General features: G+C 59.5%; 2 protein-coding genes across 6 annotated transcripts in view; both read right to left on the bottom strand.

Annotated features, from left to right (window-relative positions):
* Nucleotides 1–2131, bottom strand: part of TOMM40 (translocase of outer mitochondrial membrane 40) — a 7940-nt gene extending 5809 nt beyond the window's left edge. The window contains 1 exon segment of the mRNA XM_073322431.1: nucleotides 1970–2131. The gene's annotated coding sequence lies outside the window, so the exon portion shown is untranslated.
* Nucleotides 2132–4172: 2041 nt separating this feature from the next.
* The window catches only part of NECTIN2 (nectin cell adhesion molecule 2), a 40727-nt gene continuing 28211 nt past the window's right edge, over nucleotides 4173–16688 (bottom strand). For 4 of the 5 annotated variants that reach the window (XM_073323250.1, XM_073323256.1, XM_073323253.1 and 1 more), the window contains exons 6-9: nucleotides 13522–13666; nucleotides 11200–11263; nucleotides 6065–6154; nucleotides 4173–5513 (exon numbers count right to left, since the gene is read on the bottom strand). In XM_073323250.1, the coding sequence (XP_073179351.1) occupies nucleotides 5334–5513; nucleotides 6065–6154; nucleotides 11200–11263; nucleotides 13522–13666 (479 nt within the window). In that variant the 3' untranslated portion in view covers nucleotides 4173–5333. The remainder of the gene's footprint in view (nucleotides 5514–6064; nucleotides 6155–11199; nucleotides 11264–13521; nucleotides 13667–16688) is intronic. The other variant, XM_073323252.1, reaches the window with a different exon arrangement.

Raw genomic sequence — 16688 nt, 5'->3', positions numbered from 1 at the left:
ACGCGCTATCTCAGAGTCCAATATACCCCCCATGCCCTGAATATCCCACAATCCATACCACCCCATCTATCCAGGATATGCACCCCACACTGATACCTCCCACAGGCTGCCCTGATACTGGTCTCCAACAGACCCCAAATATCCCCAGGTCCATCTGTCCCCCCGTCCTCCAGTGACCCCCACCCTCCAATACTCCCTCCTGAGTCCGACAACCTCAATAACCCCCCCCACAACAGGATCCACCTGCCTGCAATACCGCCAAGCTCCAAGTACATCTGCCACAATGCCCCTCTTGACACTGGCTCCCCACAGCTCACTTAATGCACCCTACCCCGAGTGGGGTCTGACTATTACAACACCCCAATTCCCCTGATGGGTGTATCTACCCCACTAACAACCCATCCCTTCTGATACCCCCTCGTGTACTCCAAGAGCTACCTGCCCCCCAGACACCTGCCACTGCCAGGGTCCACCTGCCTCAACAGTGACCCCACCAGCCCCAGCACCCCTCAATCCCACCCGTCCCCATGCCCCTGATACCGCCCCCCCACACAAACACCCATCGACCCCCACCCCGACCCCCCCCCACACCCCCACCGACCCCCCCGCCCCGATCCCCCCACACACACCCCACCCCCCCGATCCCCTCCACACCCTCTCACCGACCCCCCCGCCCCAATCCCCCCCACACCCCCCCTGCCCCCGCCCCGCCCTGATCTCCCCCCACCGACCCCCCCCGCCCCGATCCCCCCACACCCCCGCCCGATGCCCCCCACACCCCCACCGACCCCCCGCCCCGACCCCCGCCACCCCCCAATGACCCCCCTGCCCCGTCCCGATCCCCCACCGACCCCCCCGCCCCGATCCCCCCACACCCCACTCCGATGCCCCCCACCACCCCACCGACCCCCCGCCCCGCCCCGATCCCCCCCACACCCCCGCACCGACCCCCCCGCACCCCCCACTGACCCCCCGCCCCGATCCCCCCCACCCCCCCACCGACCCCCCCCGCCCCGATCCCCCCACACACACCCCTGCCCCGATCTCCCCCACACTCCCCCATCGACCCCCCCGCCCCGATCCCCCCACACCCTCCCACCGACCCCCCCGCCCCAATCCCCACACACACACACCCCTGCCCCCCGCCCCGATCTCCCCCACACCCTCCACCGACCCCCCCGCCCCAATGCCCCCACACACCCCCCCCTGCCTCCCCGCCCCGCCCTCCCCCCCACACTCCCCCACCGACCCCCCGCCCCGATCCCCCCACACACACCCCCACCAACCCCCCCGCCCCGCCCCGATCCCCCCACACCCCCCAATGACCCCCTGCCCCGTCCCGATCCCCCCACACTCCCCACCGACCCCCCCGCCCCGATCCCCCCACACCCCCACCCCGATGCCCCCCACACCCCCACCGACCCCCCGCCCCGACCCCCGCCCCGATCTCCCCCCACACTCCCCCATCGACCCCCCCGCCCCGATCCCCCCCACACGCTCCAACCGACCCCCCCGCCCCAATCCCCACACACACACACACCCCTGCCCCCCCGCCCCGATCTCCCCCCACACTCCCCCACCGACCCCATCCCCCACACACACACACCCCTGCCTCCCCGCCCTCCCCCCTCACACCCCCACCGACCGCCCCGATCCCCCCCCCACCCCCCACCGACCCCATCCCCCCCACACACACCCCTGCCCCCCCGCCCCGCCCTCCCCCCACACTCCCCCACCGACCCCCCCGCCCCGATCCCCACACACACCCCTGCCCCCCCGCCCCGATCCCCCCCACACCCCCCACCGACCCGATCCCCACACACACACCCCTGCCCCCCCGCCCCGATCTCCCCCCACACTCCCCCACCGACCCCCCCGCCCCGATCCCCCCCCCACACCCCTGCCCCCCCGCCCCGATCTCCCCCCACACACCACCACCGACCCCCCCGCCCCGATCCCCCTCCGGTACCTTCCCGGGGGCCACCTATCGCGCCACCGCCCCTCCAGCGCCCGCCTGTCCCGATACCCGCCAGTCCCGCCTGGCCCCAGACTCACGAGGCGGCGGCGGCAGCAGCGGCAGCCGGAGCCGGGAGACACCCGAACCCGCCTGCCCCGCAGCCTCAGCTCCGCCCCCTCCACGCCGCCATTGGCCAGCGCCGACCTAGACTCCGCCCCTTCCGCCTCTATCGCGTATATCCATTGGCTAAGGGTAGAGAAAGCTCCGCCTACTTCCGGGGTTCCCTGACCTCATGGGCTGTTGCCCCTCCATGTCCCGCCTGTTCCGGCGTATGGCGGATCGTCATTGGGTAGAGTCTCCACAGACCCCGCCCCTATGAGCCATCGCTATTGGACAGACCTGCGTATGACCCGCCCCTCTCCTGCGATACCACATCTATTGGCCACTGTGTCACCGTGCCTCGCCCCTTTCCATGCCGCCTTCCGTTGGCCGGAGACGAGGCCAGGCCCAGGAGCTGCTCCTGATTGGCCGCCCTACCAGGGGCGGGGCCCGAGGGCAGAAAGTTTGGTTGCACGGTGCGGCCGCAAGGTCAGAGCTGTGGCATGGTCCCGGCATGCACCGCGGCAGCCATAGAGTCTGCGGGGGCGCGCGTGCGGGGGCGTCGCCATTTTGGAGGCGGAGCCAGATACCAGCCCCGCCCCCCGAGGGTGGGGTTTCCAGCCCCGCCCCCCCATACCTGGGGGGGGAACCTGAGCGAGGGAACCTGCCGGGGCCTGGATCCCAGTGTCCGCCCCAGAGGCTGGCGGTGTCCAGGCTCCCCCTCAGCGGATGTCAGTTTCTTGCCCCCCCCAGCGCGTGGCAGCGCCCAGTCCCCCCCCCGGACCTCAGTTTCTTGTCCCCCCCACAGAAAATGTCAGTGCCCAGTCCCCCCCCATGTCAGTTTCTTGCCCCCCCAAAATGTCAGTGCCCAGCCCCACCCCCAGCGCATGGCAGCGCCCAGTCCCCCCCCCGGACGTCAGTTCTTGCCCCCCAAAAAATGTCAGTGCCCAGCCCCACCCCCAGCACGTGGCAGCGCCCAGACACCCCCCCGGATGTCAGTTTCTTGCCCCCCCCAGCGCGTGGCAGCGCCCAGACCCCCCCCGGATGTCAGTTTCTTGCCCGCCCCCCCAGCGCGTGGCAGCCTCCAGCCCCGGCACAGGTAATTCCTGGCGGGTGCTGGGCCTAAGCCTTGCCCCCGCCCCCCCCAGCCCCCCACCCTCCCCCGCCACGGATGGCAGTTTCAAGGCCCTCCCCACTGCCTCCCCCACTCCCAAAGCAGCAGCTCTTGCAGCTGTTCCCATCCCCAGAGGGAGACATGCCACCAGCTCTGGTTTAGAAACATTTATTTTAAGAAACAGAAAATACAAAAAACAAATCCCCAACCCAGACCCAGTCGCTCAGTAGTGGTTCCGAAGGCACCAGGGCAGCAGCTAAAGCCCCAGACCCAGTCGCTCAGTGGCGGGTCCGAAGGCACCAGGGCAGCAGCTAAAGCCCCAGACCCAGTCGCTCAGGAGCGGGTCCGAAGGCACCAGGGCAGCAGCTAAAGCCCCAGACCCAGTCGCTCAGTGGCGGGTCCGAAGGCACCAGGGCAGCAGCTAAAGCCCCAGACCCAGTCGCTCAGGAGCGGGTCCGAAGGCACCAGGGCAGCAGCTAAAGCCCCCAGACCCACTCGCTCAGTGGCAGGTCCGAAGGCACCAGGGCAGCAGCTAAAGCCCCAGACCCAGTCGCTCAGGAGCGGGTCCGAAGGCACCAGGGCAGCAGCTAAAGCCCCAGACCCAGTCGCTCAGGAGCGGGTCCGAAGGCACCAGGGCAGCAGCTAAAGCCCCAGACCCAGTCGCTCAGTGGCAGGTCCGAAGGCACCAGGGCAGCAGCTAAAGCCCCAGACCCAGTCGCTCAGTGGCGGGTCCGAAGGCACCAGGGCAGCAGCTAAAGCACCAGACCCAGTCGCTCAGTGGCGGGTCCAAAGGCACCAGGGCAGCAGCTAAAGCCCCAGACCCAGTCGCTCAGTGGCGGGTCCGAAGGCACCAGGGCAGCAGCTAAAGCCCCAGACCCAGTCGCTCAGTAGTGGTTCCGAAGGCACTAATCACCCTGTTCACTCAGGATGTCTGCAAAGGCACAAAGAGAAGTTGCTAACCCCCCATCTTTAATTTGACACCAGTGGGGAGGGAGAAAGAAGCAGCAGCAGCGGTGGATTTATTTAGAGACCAATCAAGTTAGTAACACAAAAAAACCCTTCACATTCTCAGATACCCCATGGAAGGTGGTTGTACAGCGGGGACCAGGGCAGGGCCCAGAAGCAGGAGGGAGGAGGGAGGAGGGATTGATGGCAGGGCCCCCGACCCAGCTGGGCTGGGGAGTCGCTGAGGCAGGGATCCTGTCTGAGCCAATGATGAAATGCAAGTAGAGAATCCAGGCTGGGGTTGCACCCTCCCCACACTTGCTCCTTGCAATAGGGCAGCTCCTTGTAGTAGTGAATGGGCTGACCCACCGGTGTGTGGACAAGGAACCAGCCCCACAGCGAGAAAGGGAGCACTCCCTATTCCCCCAGCCTCTCACCCATCCCCACTCACACAACCCCACCCACTAGCGGCAGCAGCAGGGAGCCGCTCCTACAGTAACTAAAGTCACCCTCGTGCCAGGCCAGGGGAAGATGCTGCCTCCCGCCCCGTCATGACTCCGACAGAAGGCAAGGAGAGACTGTTCCCCTGGCATGGAGAGGGGGAGGATGAGTTCTGACCTTTGGCAAATCCAGACTTCTAGCACTGAGGCCTCCAGGCCCCAACACCCTGCTCCCCCCCTCAAGCCAGACCCCCCAGACCTGCTGAGGGCTGCAGCCTCACTGACCCCACTGGGAGCAGACAGGACAGGAGCCCAGTTGGGGTTGTGAGCCAGGCACCAGTGTCAGTCCAGGGAGCCGTGGGCAGAGCCAGGTGTCTGCCTAGAAAGTCAAGGGGGGCCCCCCTGTGTCCGTCTGGGTGGGGGTAATCTCAGACATACAGGGCTCAGGGAGCAGTGGGGGTGGAGATTCCGGAGAGTCATGTGTCTGTCCGAGACTGGGGATCCCAGGGAGCTGTGGGGGTGGGGAAGGAAGCCATGTGTCTGTCTGAGCTGGGGGATCCCAGGGAGTGGTGGGGGTGGGACTAATAGATTTCAAGGCCAGAAGGGCCCATTGGGATCATCTAGCCTGATGTCCCATATAACAGGCCAGAGAACTTCCCCAAAACCCCAGGGAGCACCTCGGTTGGGGTCTCATGTACAGGGCCGGGGGAGCTGCAGGGAGTGGGGAAGGGAGCTGTCTGTCTATCCAGGGAGACACGAGTCCATCTGTGCCAAGCTGTCAGACGTATAAGGCCCGGGACATAATGAAGCCCTGCTCGGGGACACCCTCCCCTGAGGCGAAGGACAGGGCGTCATAGATTGGGTTGATCTGGTCCAGGTATTCGTCCTCCAGGCTGGGCCCCATCGTTGCTGGCTCCTTGTCCTCCAACGTAGGCAGCTCGTGGTACCGTGGTAGGTCCTGCAAGGAGATGGATGGACAGATGGGGTGGGCAGCAAGGTCACCGACCCCTAGGGGATCCTCTGTGCTCACAGAAAGACAGATGGACTAGTGGGTTAGAGCAGTGAGGGCTGGGAGCCAGGACTCCTGGGTTCTATGCCTAGCTGTGGGACAGGAATGGGGTCTAGTGGGTTAAAGTAGAGAGCCTGGGAGCTAGGACTCTGGGATTCTATCCCTGACTCTTGGAGGAGAGTGGAGTCTTGTGGTTAGAGCAGCGGTGGGGGGTGTCTAGGAGTCAGGACTCCTGAGTTCTATCCCCAGCGCTGGGAGGGAGTGGGGTCTGGTGGGTTAGAGCAGTGGGGGCTGGGAGCCAGGACTCCTGGGTTATGTCCTCAGCTCTCAAAGGGGAGAGGGGTGTTTTGGTTAGACCTGGGGCAGGGGTTCCCAGAGGAGTTTCTGATCCGTCCTGGATGTTCTTATCAGGGATAATCCTAGTTGAGAGGATTGGGCACCTGATCCCCCTGCCCAAGACCCTGCCCCCTCGCATCCCCTCCCTCCCCCGCAGTAATTACCGGCTCTTGGGGATCCACTGCAATGCTGGGCTCGAAGTAGGCAGCTTTCAGTGGGATATTCTCAACCTCAACCTCGGGGGGATTAGAGACCTGGAACGAACCAGCACATGAAAGGGAAGAGGATCTTTCCAAGCAGGCTGGCTAACCTAGTGAGGAGGGCTTTAAACTAGGTTCACTGGGGGAAGGAGACGAAAGCCCTGAGGTAAGTGGGGAAATGGGATACCGGGAGGAAGCACGAGCAGGAGCACGCGAGAGGGCAGGGCTCCTGCCTCATACTGAGAAAGAGGGAGGATCAGCGAGTTATCTCAAGTGCCTTTACACAAATGCAAGAAGCCTGGGAAACAAGCAGGGAGAACTGGAAGTCCTGGCACAGTCAAGGAATTATGATGTGATTGGAATAACAGAGACTTGGTGGGATAACTCACATGACTCTCGGAGTACTGTCATGGATGGATATAAACTGTTAAGGAAGGACAGGCAGGGCAGAAAAGGTGGGGGAGTTGCACTGTATGTAAGGAAGCAGTATGACTGCTCAGAGCTCTGGTATGAAACTGCAGAAAAACCTAAGAGTCTCTGGATTAAGTTTAGAAGTGTGAGCAACAAGGGTGATGTCGTGGTGGGAGTCTGCTATAGACCACCGGACCAGGGGGATGAGGTGGACGAGGCTTTCTTCTGGCAACTCACGGAAGTTACTAGATCGCAGGCCCTGGTTCTCATGGGAGACTTCAATCACCCTGATATCTGCTGGGAGAGCAATACAGTGGTGCACAGACAATCCAGGAAGTTTTTGGAAAGTGTAGGGGATAATTTCCTGGTGCAAGTGCCGGAGGAACCAACTAGGGGCAGAGCTCTTCTTGACCTGCTGCTCACAAACCGGGAAGAATTAGTAGGGGAAACTAAAGTGGATGGGAACCTGGGAAGCAGTGACCATGAGATGGTCGAGTTCAGGATCCTGACAAAGTGAAGAAAGGAGAGCAGCAGAATATGGACCCTGGACTTCAGAAAAGCAGACTTTGACTCCCTCCGGGAACTGATGGGTAGGATCCCCTGGGAGAATAACAGGAGGGGGAAAGGAGTCCAGGAGAGCTGGCTGTATTTTAAAGAATCCTTATTGAGGTTACAGGAACAAACCATCCCGATGTGTAGAAAGAATAGTAAATATGACAGGCGACCAGCTTGGCTTAACAGTGAAATGGCCCACCTTGATTATCATACACATTGTAAGGAGAGTGGTCACTTTAGATAAGCTATTACCAGCAGGAGAGTGGGTTTGTGTATATGTGTGGCGGGGGTGTGTGAGAAAACCTGGATTTGTGCTGGAAATGGCCCAACTTGATTATCATACACATTGTAAGGAGAGTGATCACTTTAGATAAGCTATTAGCAGCAGGAGAGTGGGGTGGGAGGAGGTATTTTTTCATGCTTTGTGTGTATATAAAAAGATCTTCTACACTTTCCACAGTATGCATCCGATGAAGTGAACTGTAGCTCACGAAAGCTTATGCTCAAATAAATTGGTTAGTTTCTAAGGTGCCACAAGTACTCCTTTTCTTTTTGCGAATATAGACTAACACGGCTGTTACTCTGAAACCAGTGAAATCCTTGCTGATCTTAAACACAAAAAAGAAGCTCACAAGAAGTGGAAGATTGGACAAATGACCAGGGAAGAGTATAAAAATGTTGCTCGGGCTTGCAGGAGTGAAATCAGGAAGGCCAAATCACACCTGGAGTTGCAGCTAGCAAGAGATGTTAAGAGTAACCAGATGGGTTTCTTCAGGTATGTTGGCAACAAGAAGAAAGTCAAGGAAAGTGTGGGCCTCTTACTGAATGAGGGAGACAACCTAGTGACAGAGGATGTGAAAAAAGCTAATGTACTCAATGCTTTTTTTGCCTCTGTCTTTGACCATGGGATGGTGTTCCATGAAGGAGGAGTGCTGGGCAGAGACGGGCTCCACCTTACGAAGAGAGGGAAGAGCATCTTTGCGAGGAGGCTGGCTAACCTAGTGAGGAGGGCTTTAAACTAGGTTCACCGGGGGAAGGAGACCAAAGCCCTGAGGTAAGTGGGAAAGCGGGATACCGGGAGGAAGCACAGGCAGGAATGTCTGTGAGGGGAGGGCTCCTGCCTCATACTGAGAATGAGGGGTGATCAGCAGGTTATCTCAAGTGCCTATATACAAATGCACAAAGCCTTGGAAACAAGCAGGGAGAACTGGAGGTCCTGGTGATGTCAAGGAACTATGACGTGATTGGAATAACAGAGACTTGGTGGGATAACTCACATGACTGGAGTACTGTCATGGATGGATATAAACTGTTCAGGAAGGACAGGCAGGGCAGAAAAGTGGGGGAGTAGCACTGTATGTAAGGGAGCAGTATGACTGCTCAGAGCTCCGGTACGAAACTGCAGAAAAACCTGAGTGTCTCTGGATTAAGTTTAGAAGTGTGAGCAACAAGAGTGATGTAGTGGTGGGAGTCTGCTATAGACCACCGGACCAGGGGGATGAGGTGGACGAGGCTTTCTTCTGGCAGCTCGCAGAAGCTACTAGATCGCACGCCCTGGTTCTCATGGGTGACTTTAATTTTCCTGATATCTGCTGGGAGAGCAATACAGCAGTGCATAGACAATCCAGGAAGTTTTTGGAAAGCGTAGGGGACAATTTCCTGGTGCAAGTGCTAAAGGAGCCAACTGGGGGGGGGAGCTTTTCTTGACCTGCTGCTCACAAACTGGGAAGAATTAATGGGGGAAGCAAAAGTGGATGGGAATCTGGGAGGCAGTGACCATGAGTTGGTTGAGTTCAGGATCCTGACACAGGGAAGAAAGGTAAGCAGCAGGATACGGACCCTGGACTTCAGGAAAGCAGACTTCGACTCCCTCAAAGAACGGATGGGTAGGATACCCTGGGGGACTAACATGAAGGGGAAAGGAGTCCAGGAGAGTTGGCTGTATTTCAAGGAATCTCTGTTGAGGTTACAGGGACAAACCATCCTGATGTGTCAAAAGAATAGTAAATATGGCAGGCAACCAGCTTGGCTTAACGGTGAAATCCTAGCGGATCTTAAACATAAAAAAGAAGCTCACAAGAAGTGGAAGGTTGGACATATGACCAGGGAAGAGTATAAAAATATTGCTCGAGCATGTAGGAATGAAATCAGGAGGGCCAATTCGCACCTGGAGCTGCAGCTAGCGAGAGATGTCAAGAGTAACAAGAAGAGTTTCTTCAGGTATGTTGGCAACAAGAAGAAAGCCAAGGAAAGTGTGGGCCCCTTAATGAATGAGGGAGGCAACCTAGTGACAGAGGATGTGGAAAAAGCTAATGTACTCAATGCTTTTTTTGCCTCTGTCTTCACGAACAAGGTCAGCTCCCAGAGTGCTGCGCTGGGCATCACAACATGGGGAATAGATGGCCAGCCCTCTGTGGAGAAAGAGGTGGTTAGGGACTATTTAGAAAAGCTGGACGTGCACAAGTCCATGGGGCCGGACGAGTTGCATCCAAGAGTGCTAAAGGAATTGGCGGCTGTGATTGCAGAGCCATTGGCCATTATCTTTGAAAACTCGTGGCGAACGGGGGAAGTCCTGGATGACTGGAAAAAGGCTAATGTAGTGCCAATCTTTAAAAAAGGGAAGAAGGAGGATCCTGGGAACTACAGGCCAGTCAGCCTCACCTCAGTCCCTGGAAAAATCATGGAGCAGGTCCTCAAAGAATCAATCCTGAAGCACTTACATGAGAGGAAAGTGATCAGGAACAGTCAGCATGGATTCACCAAGGGAAGGTCATGCCTGACTAATCTAATCGCCTTCTATGATGAGATTACTGGTTCTGTGGATGAAGGGAAAGCAGTGGATGTATTGTTTCTTGACTTTAGCAAAGCTTTTGACACGGTCTCCCACAGTATTCATGTCAGCAAGTTAAAGAAGTATGGGCTGGATGAATGCACTATAAAGTGGGTAGAAAGTTGGCTAGATTGTCGGGCTCAATGGGTAGTGATCAATGGCTCCATGTCTAGTTGGCAGCTGGTGTCAAGTGGAGTGCCCCAGGGGTTGGTTCTGGGGCCGGTTTTGTTCAATATCTTCATAAATGATCTGGAGGATGGTGTGGATTGCACCCTCAGCAAATTTGCAAACAATACTAAACTGGGAGGAGTGGTAGATACGCTGGAGGGCAGGGATAGGATACAGAGGGACCTAGACAAATTGGAGGATTGGGCTGAAAGAAATCTGATGAGGTTCAACAAGGATAAGTGCAGGGTTCTGCACTTAGAATGGAAGAATCCAATGCACCGCTACAGACTAGGGACCGAATGGCTCAGCAGCAGTTCTGCGGAAAAGGACCTAGGGGTGACAGTGGACGAGAAGCTGGATATGAGTCAGCAGTGTGCCCTTGTTGCCAAGAAGGCCAATGGCATTTTGGGATGTATAACTAGGGGCATAGCAAGCAGATCGAGGGACGTGATCGTCCCCCTCTATTCGACATTGGTGAGGCCTCATCTGGAGGACTGTGTCCAGTTTTGGGCCCCACACTACAAGAAGGATGTGGAAAAATTGGAGAGAGTCCAGCGAAGGGCAACAAAAATGATTAGGGGACTGGAACACATGACTTGTGAGGAGAGACTGAGGGAACTGGGGATGTTTAGCCTGCAGAAGAGAAGAATGAGGGGGGATTTGATAGCTGCTTTCAACTACCTGAAAGAGGGTTCCAGAGAGGATGGACCTAGACTATTCTCAGTGGTAGAAGAGGACAGGACAAGGAGTAATGGTCTCAAGTTGCAGTGGGGGAGGTTTAGGTTGGATATTAGGAAAAACTTTTTCACTAGGAGGGTGGTGAAACACTGGAATGCGTTACCTAGGGAGATGGTAGAATCTCCTTCCTTAGAAGTTTTTAAGGTCAGGCTTGACAAAGCCCTGGCTGGGATGATTTAATTGGGGATTGGTCCTGCTTTGAGCAGGGGGTTGGACTAGATGACCTCCTGAGGTCCTTTCCAACCCTGATATTCTATGATTCTATGACCCGGCCAGAGCCAGCAATGTGCTGAGCTGCTCATCTGAGCCAGGGAGAGAACCCAGGAGTCCTGGCTCCTTGCTCCCCGCTAGATACATCCCCCCTACCCCCTGGAGGTAGTAGAGATGTGGCACCTACCAGCTCAGGGTCCTCAATCTTCTTCTGGGGAGGGGGCGGCTTGTATGCTGGGGGCCCATCCAGGCTAGGGGGCAGGGAAGTTGAAGGCAGAGAGGTTATTGTGGGTGGGAGCAAGGAGGAGAAAGCATGTCCCTGACCCCCTACCCAAATCGTCTTCCAGACCCTCATCACCCTTCCCCCACACTGACCCTCTCCCCTTCCTCACTTCCTCCTCCTTCACCCCTCAGAACCCCCAAACCCCCTCCATACCTCTGACCCCTAGATTCCATCCCCCAAGCTCTGATTCTTGGATGCTCTCCGAGCCCCCTCCCCTGATCTTCCTGCCCAAACCCCGACCCCTGCACACCCAGACACCGCTCTGTTCCCCAAACCCTGACCCCTGTGCTCTCAGACACCGCCTTGTTCCCTGACCCCCCAAACCCTGACCCCTGCGCTCCAGGTACTGCCCTGTTCCCTGACCCCTGCACCCCCAAACACTGTCCTATTCCATGAATGCCAACCCCTCTACCCCCAGACACTGCCCTGTTCCCCAAACCCCTACCCCTGGACCCCCAGGAACCACCATTTCCGAAAACCTGACCCCTGTACACCCAGACACCGCCCTGTTCCCCCCCAGACACTGCCGTGTTCCCCGAATGCTGACCCCTGCGCATCCAGACACCGCCCTGTTCCCTGAACCCCAACCCTTGCACCCCAGACCCTGCCCTGTTCCCTGAACACTGACCCATGGGTCCCCACATTGCCCTATTCCCCAAACCCTGTGCCCCCAGACACTACTCTGTTCCCCGAACCCCCACATCCCGACGCCTACGACCCATACAGTGTCCTGTTCCACAAACCCCAATCCCTGTGCCCCCTGGTACTGCCCTGTTCCCTGAACCTTGACCCCTGCGCCCCAGACACCACCCTCTTCCCCAAATCCTGCACCCCCACGCACCGCCCTGTTTCCCTGTTCCCCGAACCGTGAGCCCCCAGGCACCGCCCTGTTCCCCGAACCCCGACCTCTGCGCCCCCAGCTCCACCCTTTTTCCCAAACCCCGACCCCTGTGCCCCCAGACACCGCCCTGTTCCCCAAACCTCAACCCCTGTGCCCCCAGAAACCACCTTTTTTCCCAACCTCTGCGCCCCCAGGCACTGCCCTGTTCCATGAACCCTGACCCCTCCGCCCCCAGACACTGCCTGGCTCCACCCTGTTCCACAAACCCCGACACCTGCGCCCCCAAGCTCCACCCTGTTCCCCGAACCCCAACCCCTGAACTCCCAGACACTGCCCTGTTCCACGAACCCCGACCCCTGCGCCCCCAGACACTGCCCTGTTTCCTGAACCCTGTGCCCGCAGACACTGCCCTGTTCCCCAAACTATGACCCCTCCACCCCCAGGCTCCACCCTGTTCCCCGAATCCCAACCCCTGAACTCCCAGACACTGCCCTGTTCCACGAACCCCGACCCCTGCACCCCCAGACACTGCCCTGTTTCCCAACCCTTGTGCCCCCAGACACTGCCCTGTTCCTTGAACCCTGACCCCTGTGCCCCCAGGCACCGCACTGTTCCCCGATCCCTGCACCCCCAGGCACCGCGCTATTCTCCAAACCCCGACCCCTGCACCCCCAGGCACCGCACTGTTCCCCGACCCCTGCACCCCAAGGCACCGCGCTATTCTCCAAACCCCGACCCCTGCACCCCCAGGCTCCACCCTGTTCCCCGAATCCCAACCCCTGAACTCCCAGACACTGCCCTGTTCCACAAACCCCGACCCCTGCACCCCCAGACACTGCCCTGTTTCACAACCCTTGTGCCCCCAGACACTGCCCTGTTCCTTGAACCCCGACCCCTGCACCCCCAGGCACCGCGCTTTTCTCCAAACCCCGACCCCTGCACCCCCAGGCACCGCACTGTTCCCCGATCCCTGCGCCCCTGGGCACCACGCTTTTCTCCAAACCCCGACCCCTGCACCCCCAGGCACCGCACTGTTCCCCGATCCCTGCGCCCCTGGGCACCACGCTATTCTCCAAACCCCGACCCCTGCACCCCCAGGCACCGCAGTGTTCCCCGATCCCTGCGCCCCTGGGCACCGCGCTTTTCTCCAAACCCTGACCCCTGCACCCCCAGGCACCGCACTGTTCCCCGACCCCTGCACCCCCGGGCACCGCGCTTTTCTCCAAACCCCGACCCCTGCACCCCCAGGCACCGCACTGTTCCCCGATCCCTGCGCCCCTGGGCACCGCGCTATTCTCCAAACCCCGACCCCTGCACCCCCAGGCACCGCAGTGTTCCCCGATCCCTGCGCCCCTGGGCACCGCGCTTTTCTCCGAGTCGCTCACTCGTCGTTGTCCTGCTCTGTGCGATTCTTCTGCTGCTGGCGGAAAATCAGGACCCCAGTGGCCACCACGGCCACGGCCACGATGGCAGCAATGATGCCACCGATGATGCCCCCTGTGCTGCCCGCGCCATCCATGTTGGGCTGGGCTAGGAAAGAGAGGAAGGGGGGCGTGAATGGATGAGGGGCAATGCCACAGGGGAAGGGCTGTCACCCCCTGGCCTCTCTGTGGCCACCCAGGACGTCCCGTGGGCACAGAGGAACCTTCCTCAGGATCTTGCATCCCCTCCATAGCCCCAGCATCACAGACCTGCCCCCGCTCCAGCCTCACCCACCCTCCAGTCCCCCCGTCCTTCCACTGAAATCTAACCTTTACCCCTCACTCTAATCCATCCCTCAGGCCAGCCCTAACCCCTGACCCGTTCCCCTTGTGCCCTATTGGGTTTGGGCCAGGCACCCCCCAGACCCCCTGGGGTCCCAGCTGCTCACTCTGGCCCAGCCCTCAGGAGCCCACCAGGTGGCGCTGCCAGGCTGAGCTATCCAGGGGGCAGCAAGTTTGTGGGCCCAGCACCAGGTCCTGGACCAGCTGGGACCCCACCAAAGGAGCTGACCCCAGCCAGCCTGGCTCCGCTCCCCACGCTCCCTCCACCCCCATGCTACACTGAGTGTGGCTGCAGGGGGAGGGGGAGGGTTCATTGCATGAGAGTGAGCAGGCATGGCTCTGGGGAGCGGGGGGCGGGGGGGTGCAGAACTCCTGGGTCCCATTACCAGCTCTGAGAAGGGAGTGGGGGGGGGTCTAGTGGGTTAGAGCAGGGGGAGGGGGGCTGGGAGCACTGTTCCCTCTAAGCTCTGTGCATGTGTGCGTGCCCACAGATCCTGAACCCCATGCACATGCTGAAACACTGCGCGCACAAAAATTTGCACAGAAGAAATTTTTTGCACACGCTGCCTGTCAAAAATTAGAGGGAACATTGGCCAGGAGCCACGACTCCTGGGTTCTGTTCCTGAGCACAAGGCTTGGGGGGGTGCAGAAAAGCTCCCACCTCCCGGTTCTCGAGATGGAGCATTGGTCCTGCCCTATAGATGTGAGCGTCAGTTCCCACCTCCCCAGAAAGCCACACTGTACTTGCAGGTGTGTGAGGAGCTCGCTCTCCCTTCTCTGCCAGCCAGTGCATCCAGCCTGCAAACTCCCCTTCCCCCTGCTCTCCGGGGAGAACCCAGAATTACACACAGCCCCATGCATTATGCACAAGCAACTGGGAATGCTGCCAGGCCGTTTCATTTTAGCTTGGGGGTGGGGGCTGGGGGCTTTCAAGTTGCCGTGTTGCAGAAACCCCCATGGAGCCAGAGATCTCAGCACCAGCAGGGACAGGCTGGTCTGGGCCTGGCCTCTCCCCATCCAGCAACCTGGCGTCAGGCTCCCTTAGCGAAACAGGATGCCCCGGAAACCCTGCAGTTATGGGGGGTCCCTGGCCATGGGGAAAGCCCCTCCTAATTCTCACCAGGTGAGAGCTGGCCCATGGCCCAAAGCAGAGGGTTTAACATGCACTTGTAACTGTAAGTCTGCTGGTTTGCGTCAATGGAGTCTCCTCCTATGCCGGGGAGGGGAGGTAGAGCGTAAGCAACTGGGCTGGGTCTCAGGACTCCTGGGTGCTGTTCCCAGCTGTCGCTGACTCCCCGGCTAACCTTGGGCCAGTCCCCACCTCTCTCTGGAGCCGGTTCTCAGCTGGGAAACGGGGATAAGAGCTCGAGCTCTGGCTGTCTTCCCTACTTTGACCGGGAGCAATTCAGTACCCAGCCTGACGGAGCCCCCGTCTCAGCTGGGGTCTGTGCAGTGCCTGGCACCACGTGAGGCCCCCACACTTGAGCCTCTCGAGCCTCCCGCGTAAGAACAACACTCTCCACATGTTACAGACAGGTTTCAGAGTAGCAGCCGCGTTAGTCTGTATCCGCAGAAAGAAAAGGAGGACTTGTGGCACCTTAGAGACTCACAAAATTATTTGAGCATAAGCTTTCGTGAGCTACAGCTCCCTTCATCGGATGCACGCAAAGCTTATGCTCAGATAAATTTGTTAGTCTCTGAGGTGCCACAAGTCCTCCTTTTCATGTTACAGATAGTGGCCAAGATTTCCAAAAGTGCCTGGTAATTTTGGGCACCCACCTCAACACTCCTGAAAAGGGAGCCTTGTTTTTCACAGGGCAGATGCTCAGCACTTAGCACCTCTCCTCTCCCAGAGCCAGGATAGAACCCAGGAGGTCCCAGGAGGTCCTGGCTCGCAGCCCCCTCCTCGGCTGTAACCACTAGCCCCCCACTGCTGAGGGTACAGCCAGGTCGCTGCTGAGACACTGGGGGGAAGGCAGCAGTACAGCCTTTGGGGCCTGTGCTGGGCTGGCAGCAGGTGACTCATGGGATCCGAAACCCATCAGCTCTCACAGGGGGAGGGGCTGTCTCAGGGTTCCCCCTCCCCCGCCACTGATGTGGGGGGAAATCAGAGCCAAGTTTCACTGTGTGCAGGAGATGAAATACCAAAGCAATGAAACACTCACACAGGGCCCCCCCATCACCTCCTCCCATCTCCAGAGCTGGGAATGCAGCAGTCCCCTTATCTTATCACGCTGCCTGGCCCGTGGGAACAAAGTCCGACTCCTCCACTGCGCCTGCAGCCAGCCCCCCAGCCCCCGAGCCTGCAGTCCCCGCATAGCTCCCATCCCCCCACGGCCCCCCTTCTCGCACCACCCCCGTCCTGCCTGCAGACAAGCACTGGCTCTTCCCCCCAAGCATCAGTGTGTGTCCCCCCGCATGGGCTCCAGTTTCGCCTTCAGCCTTCGGGTGTGCCCAGCTCTCATCCGCCTCTCACCTCCTGCCCCCAAAGGTGCTATGGGCCTGGGACCCCACAGCCCAGACCCTTGGCCTCCCCAGCTCCTTCCCAGGCTGTGGGGCCCTGAGACTCCCCAGCTGTGAAACCCCCCCCCCCCATCCCTCCACTCCCCATCTCCCTCCTTGGCTCTGTGGCTCTGAGACTCCCCCAGCTGTGAACCCCTAGTCCTCCAGCTCCCCAGCTCCCCCCAGGTTCTGGGGCCCTGAGACACCCAGCTGTGAACTCCAGCAGACACCCCCCAACTGTGAACCCCTGGTCCCCCAGCTCCCCCCTGGGCTCTGGGGCCCCAAGA

The sequence above is a fragment of the Lepidochelys kempii genome, chromosome 24 (assembly GCF_965140265.1).
Source record: "Lepidochelys kempii isolate rLepKem1 chromosome 24, rLepKem1.hap2, whole genome shotgun sequence".
NCBI lineage: Eukaryota > Metazoa > Chordata > Testudines > Cheloniidae > Lepidochelys > Lepidochelys kempii.
The sequence above is the reverse complement of the archived record's forward strand: the minus strand, read 5'-3'. Positions and strand labels throughout refer to the sequence as shown.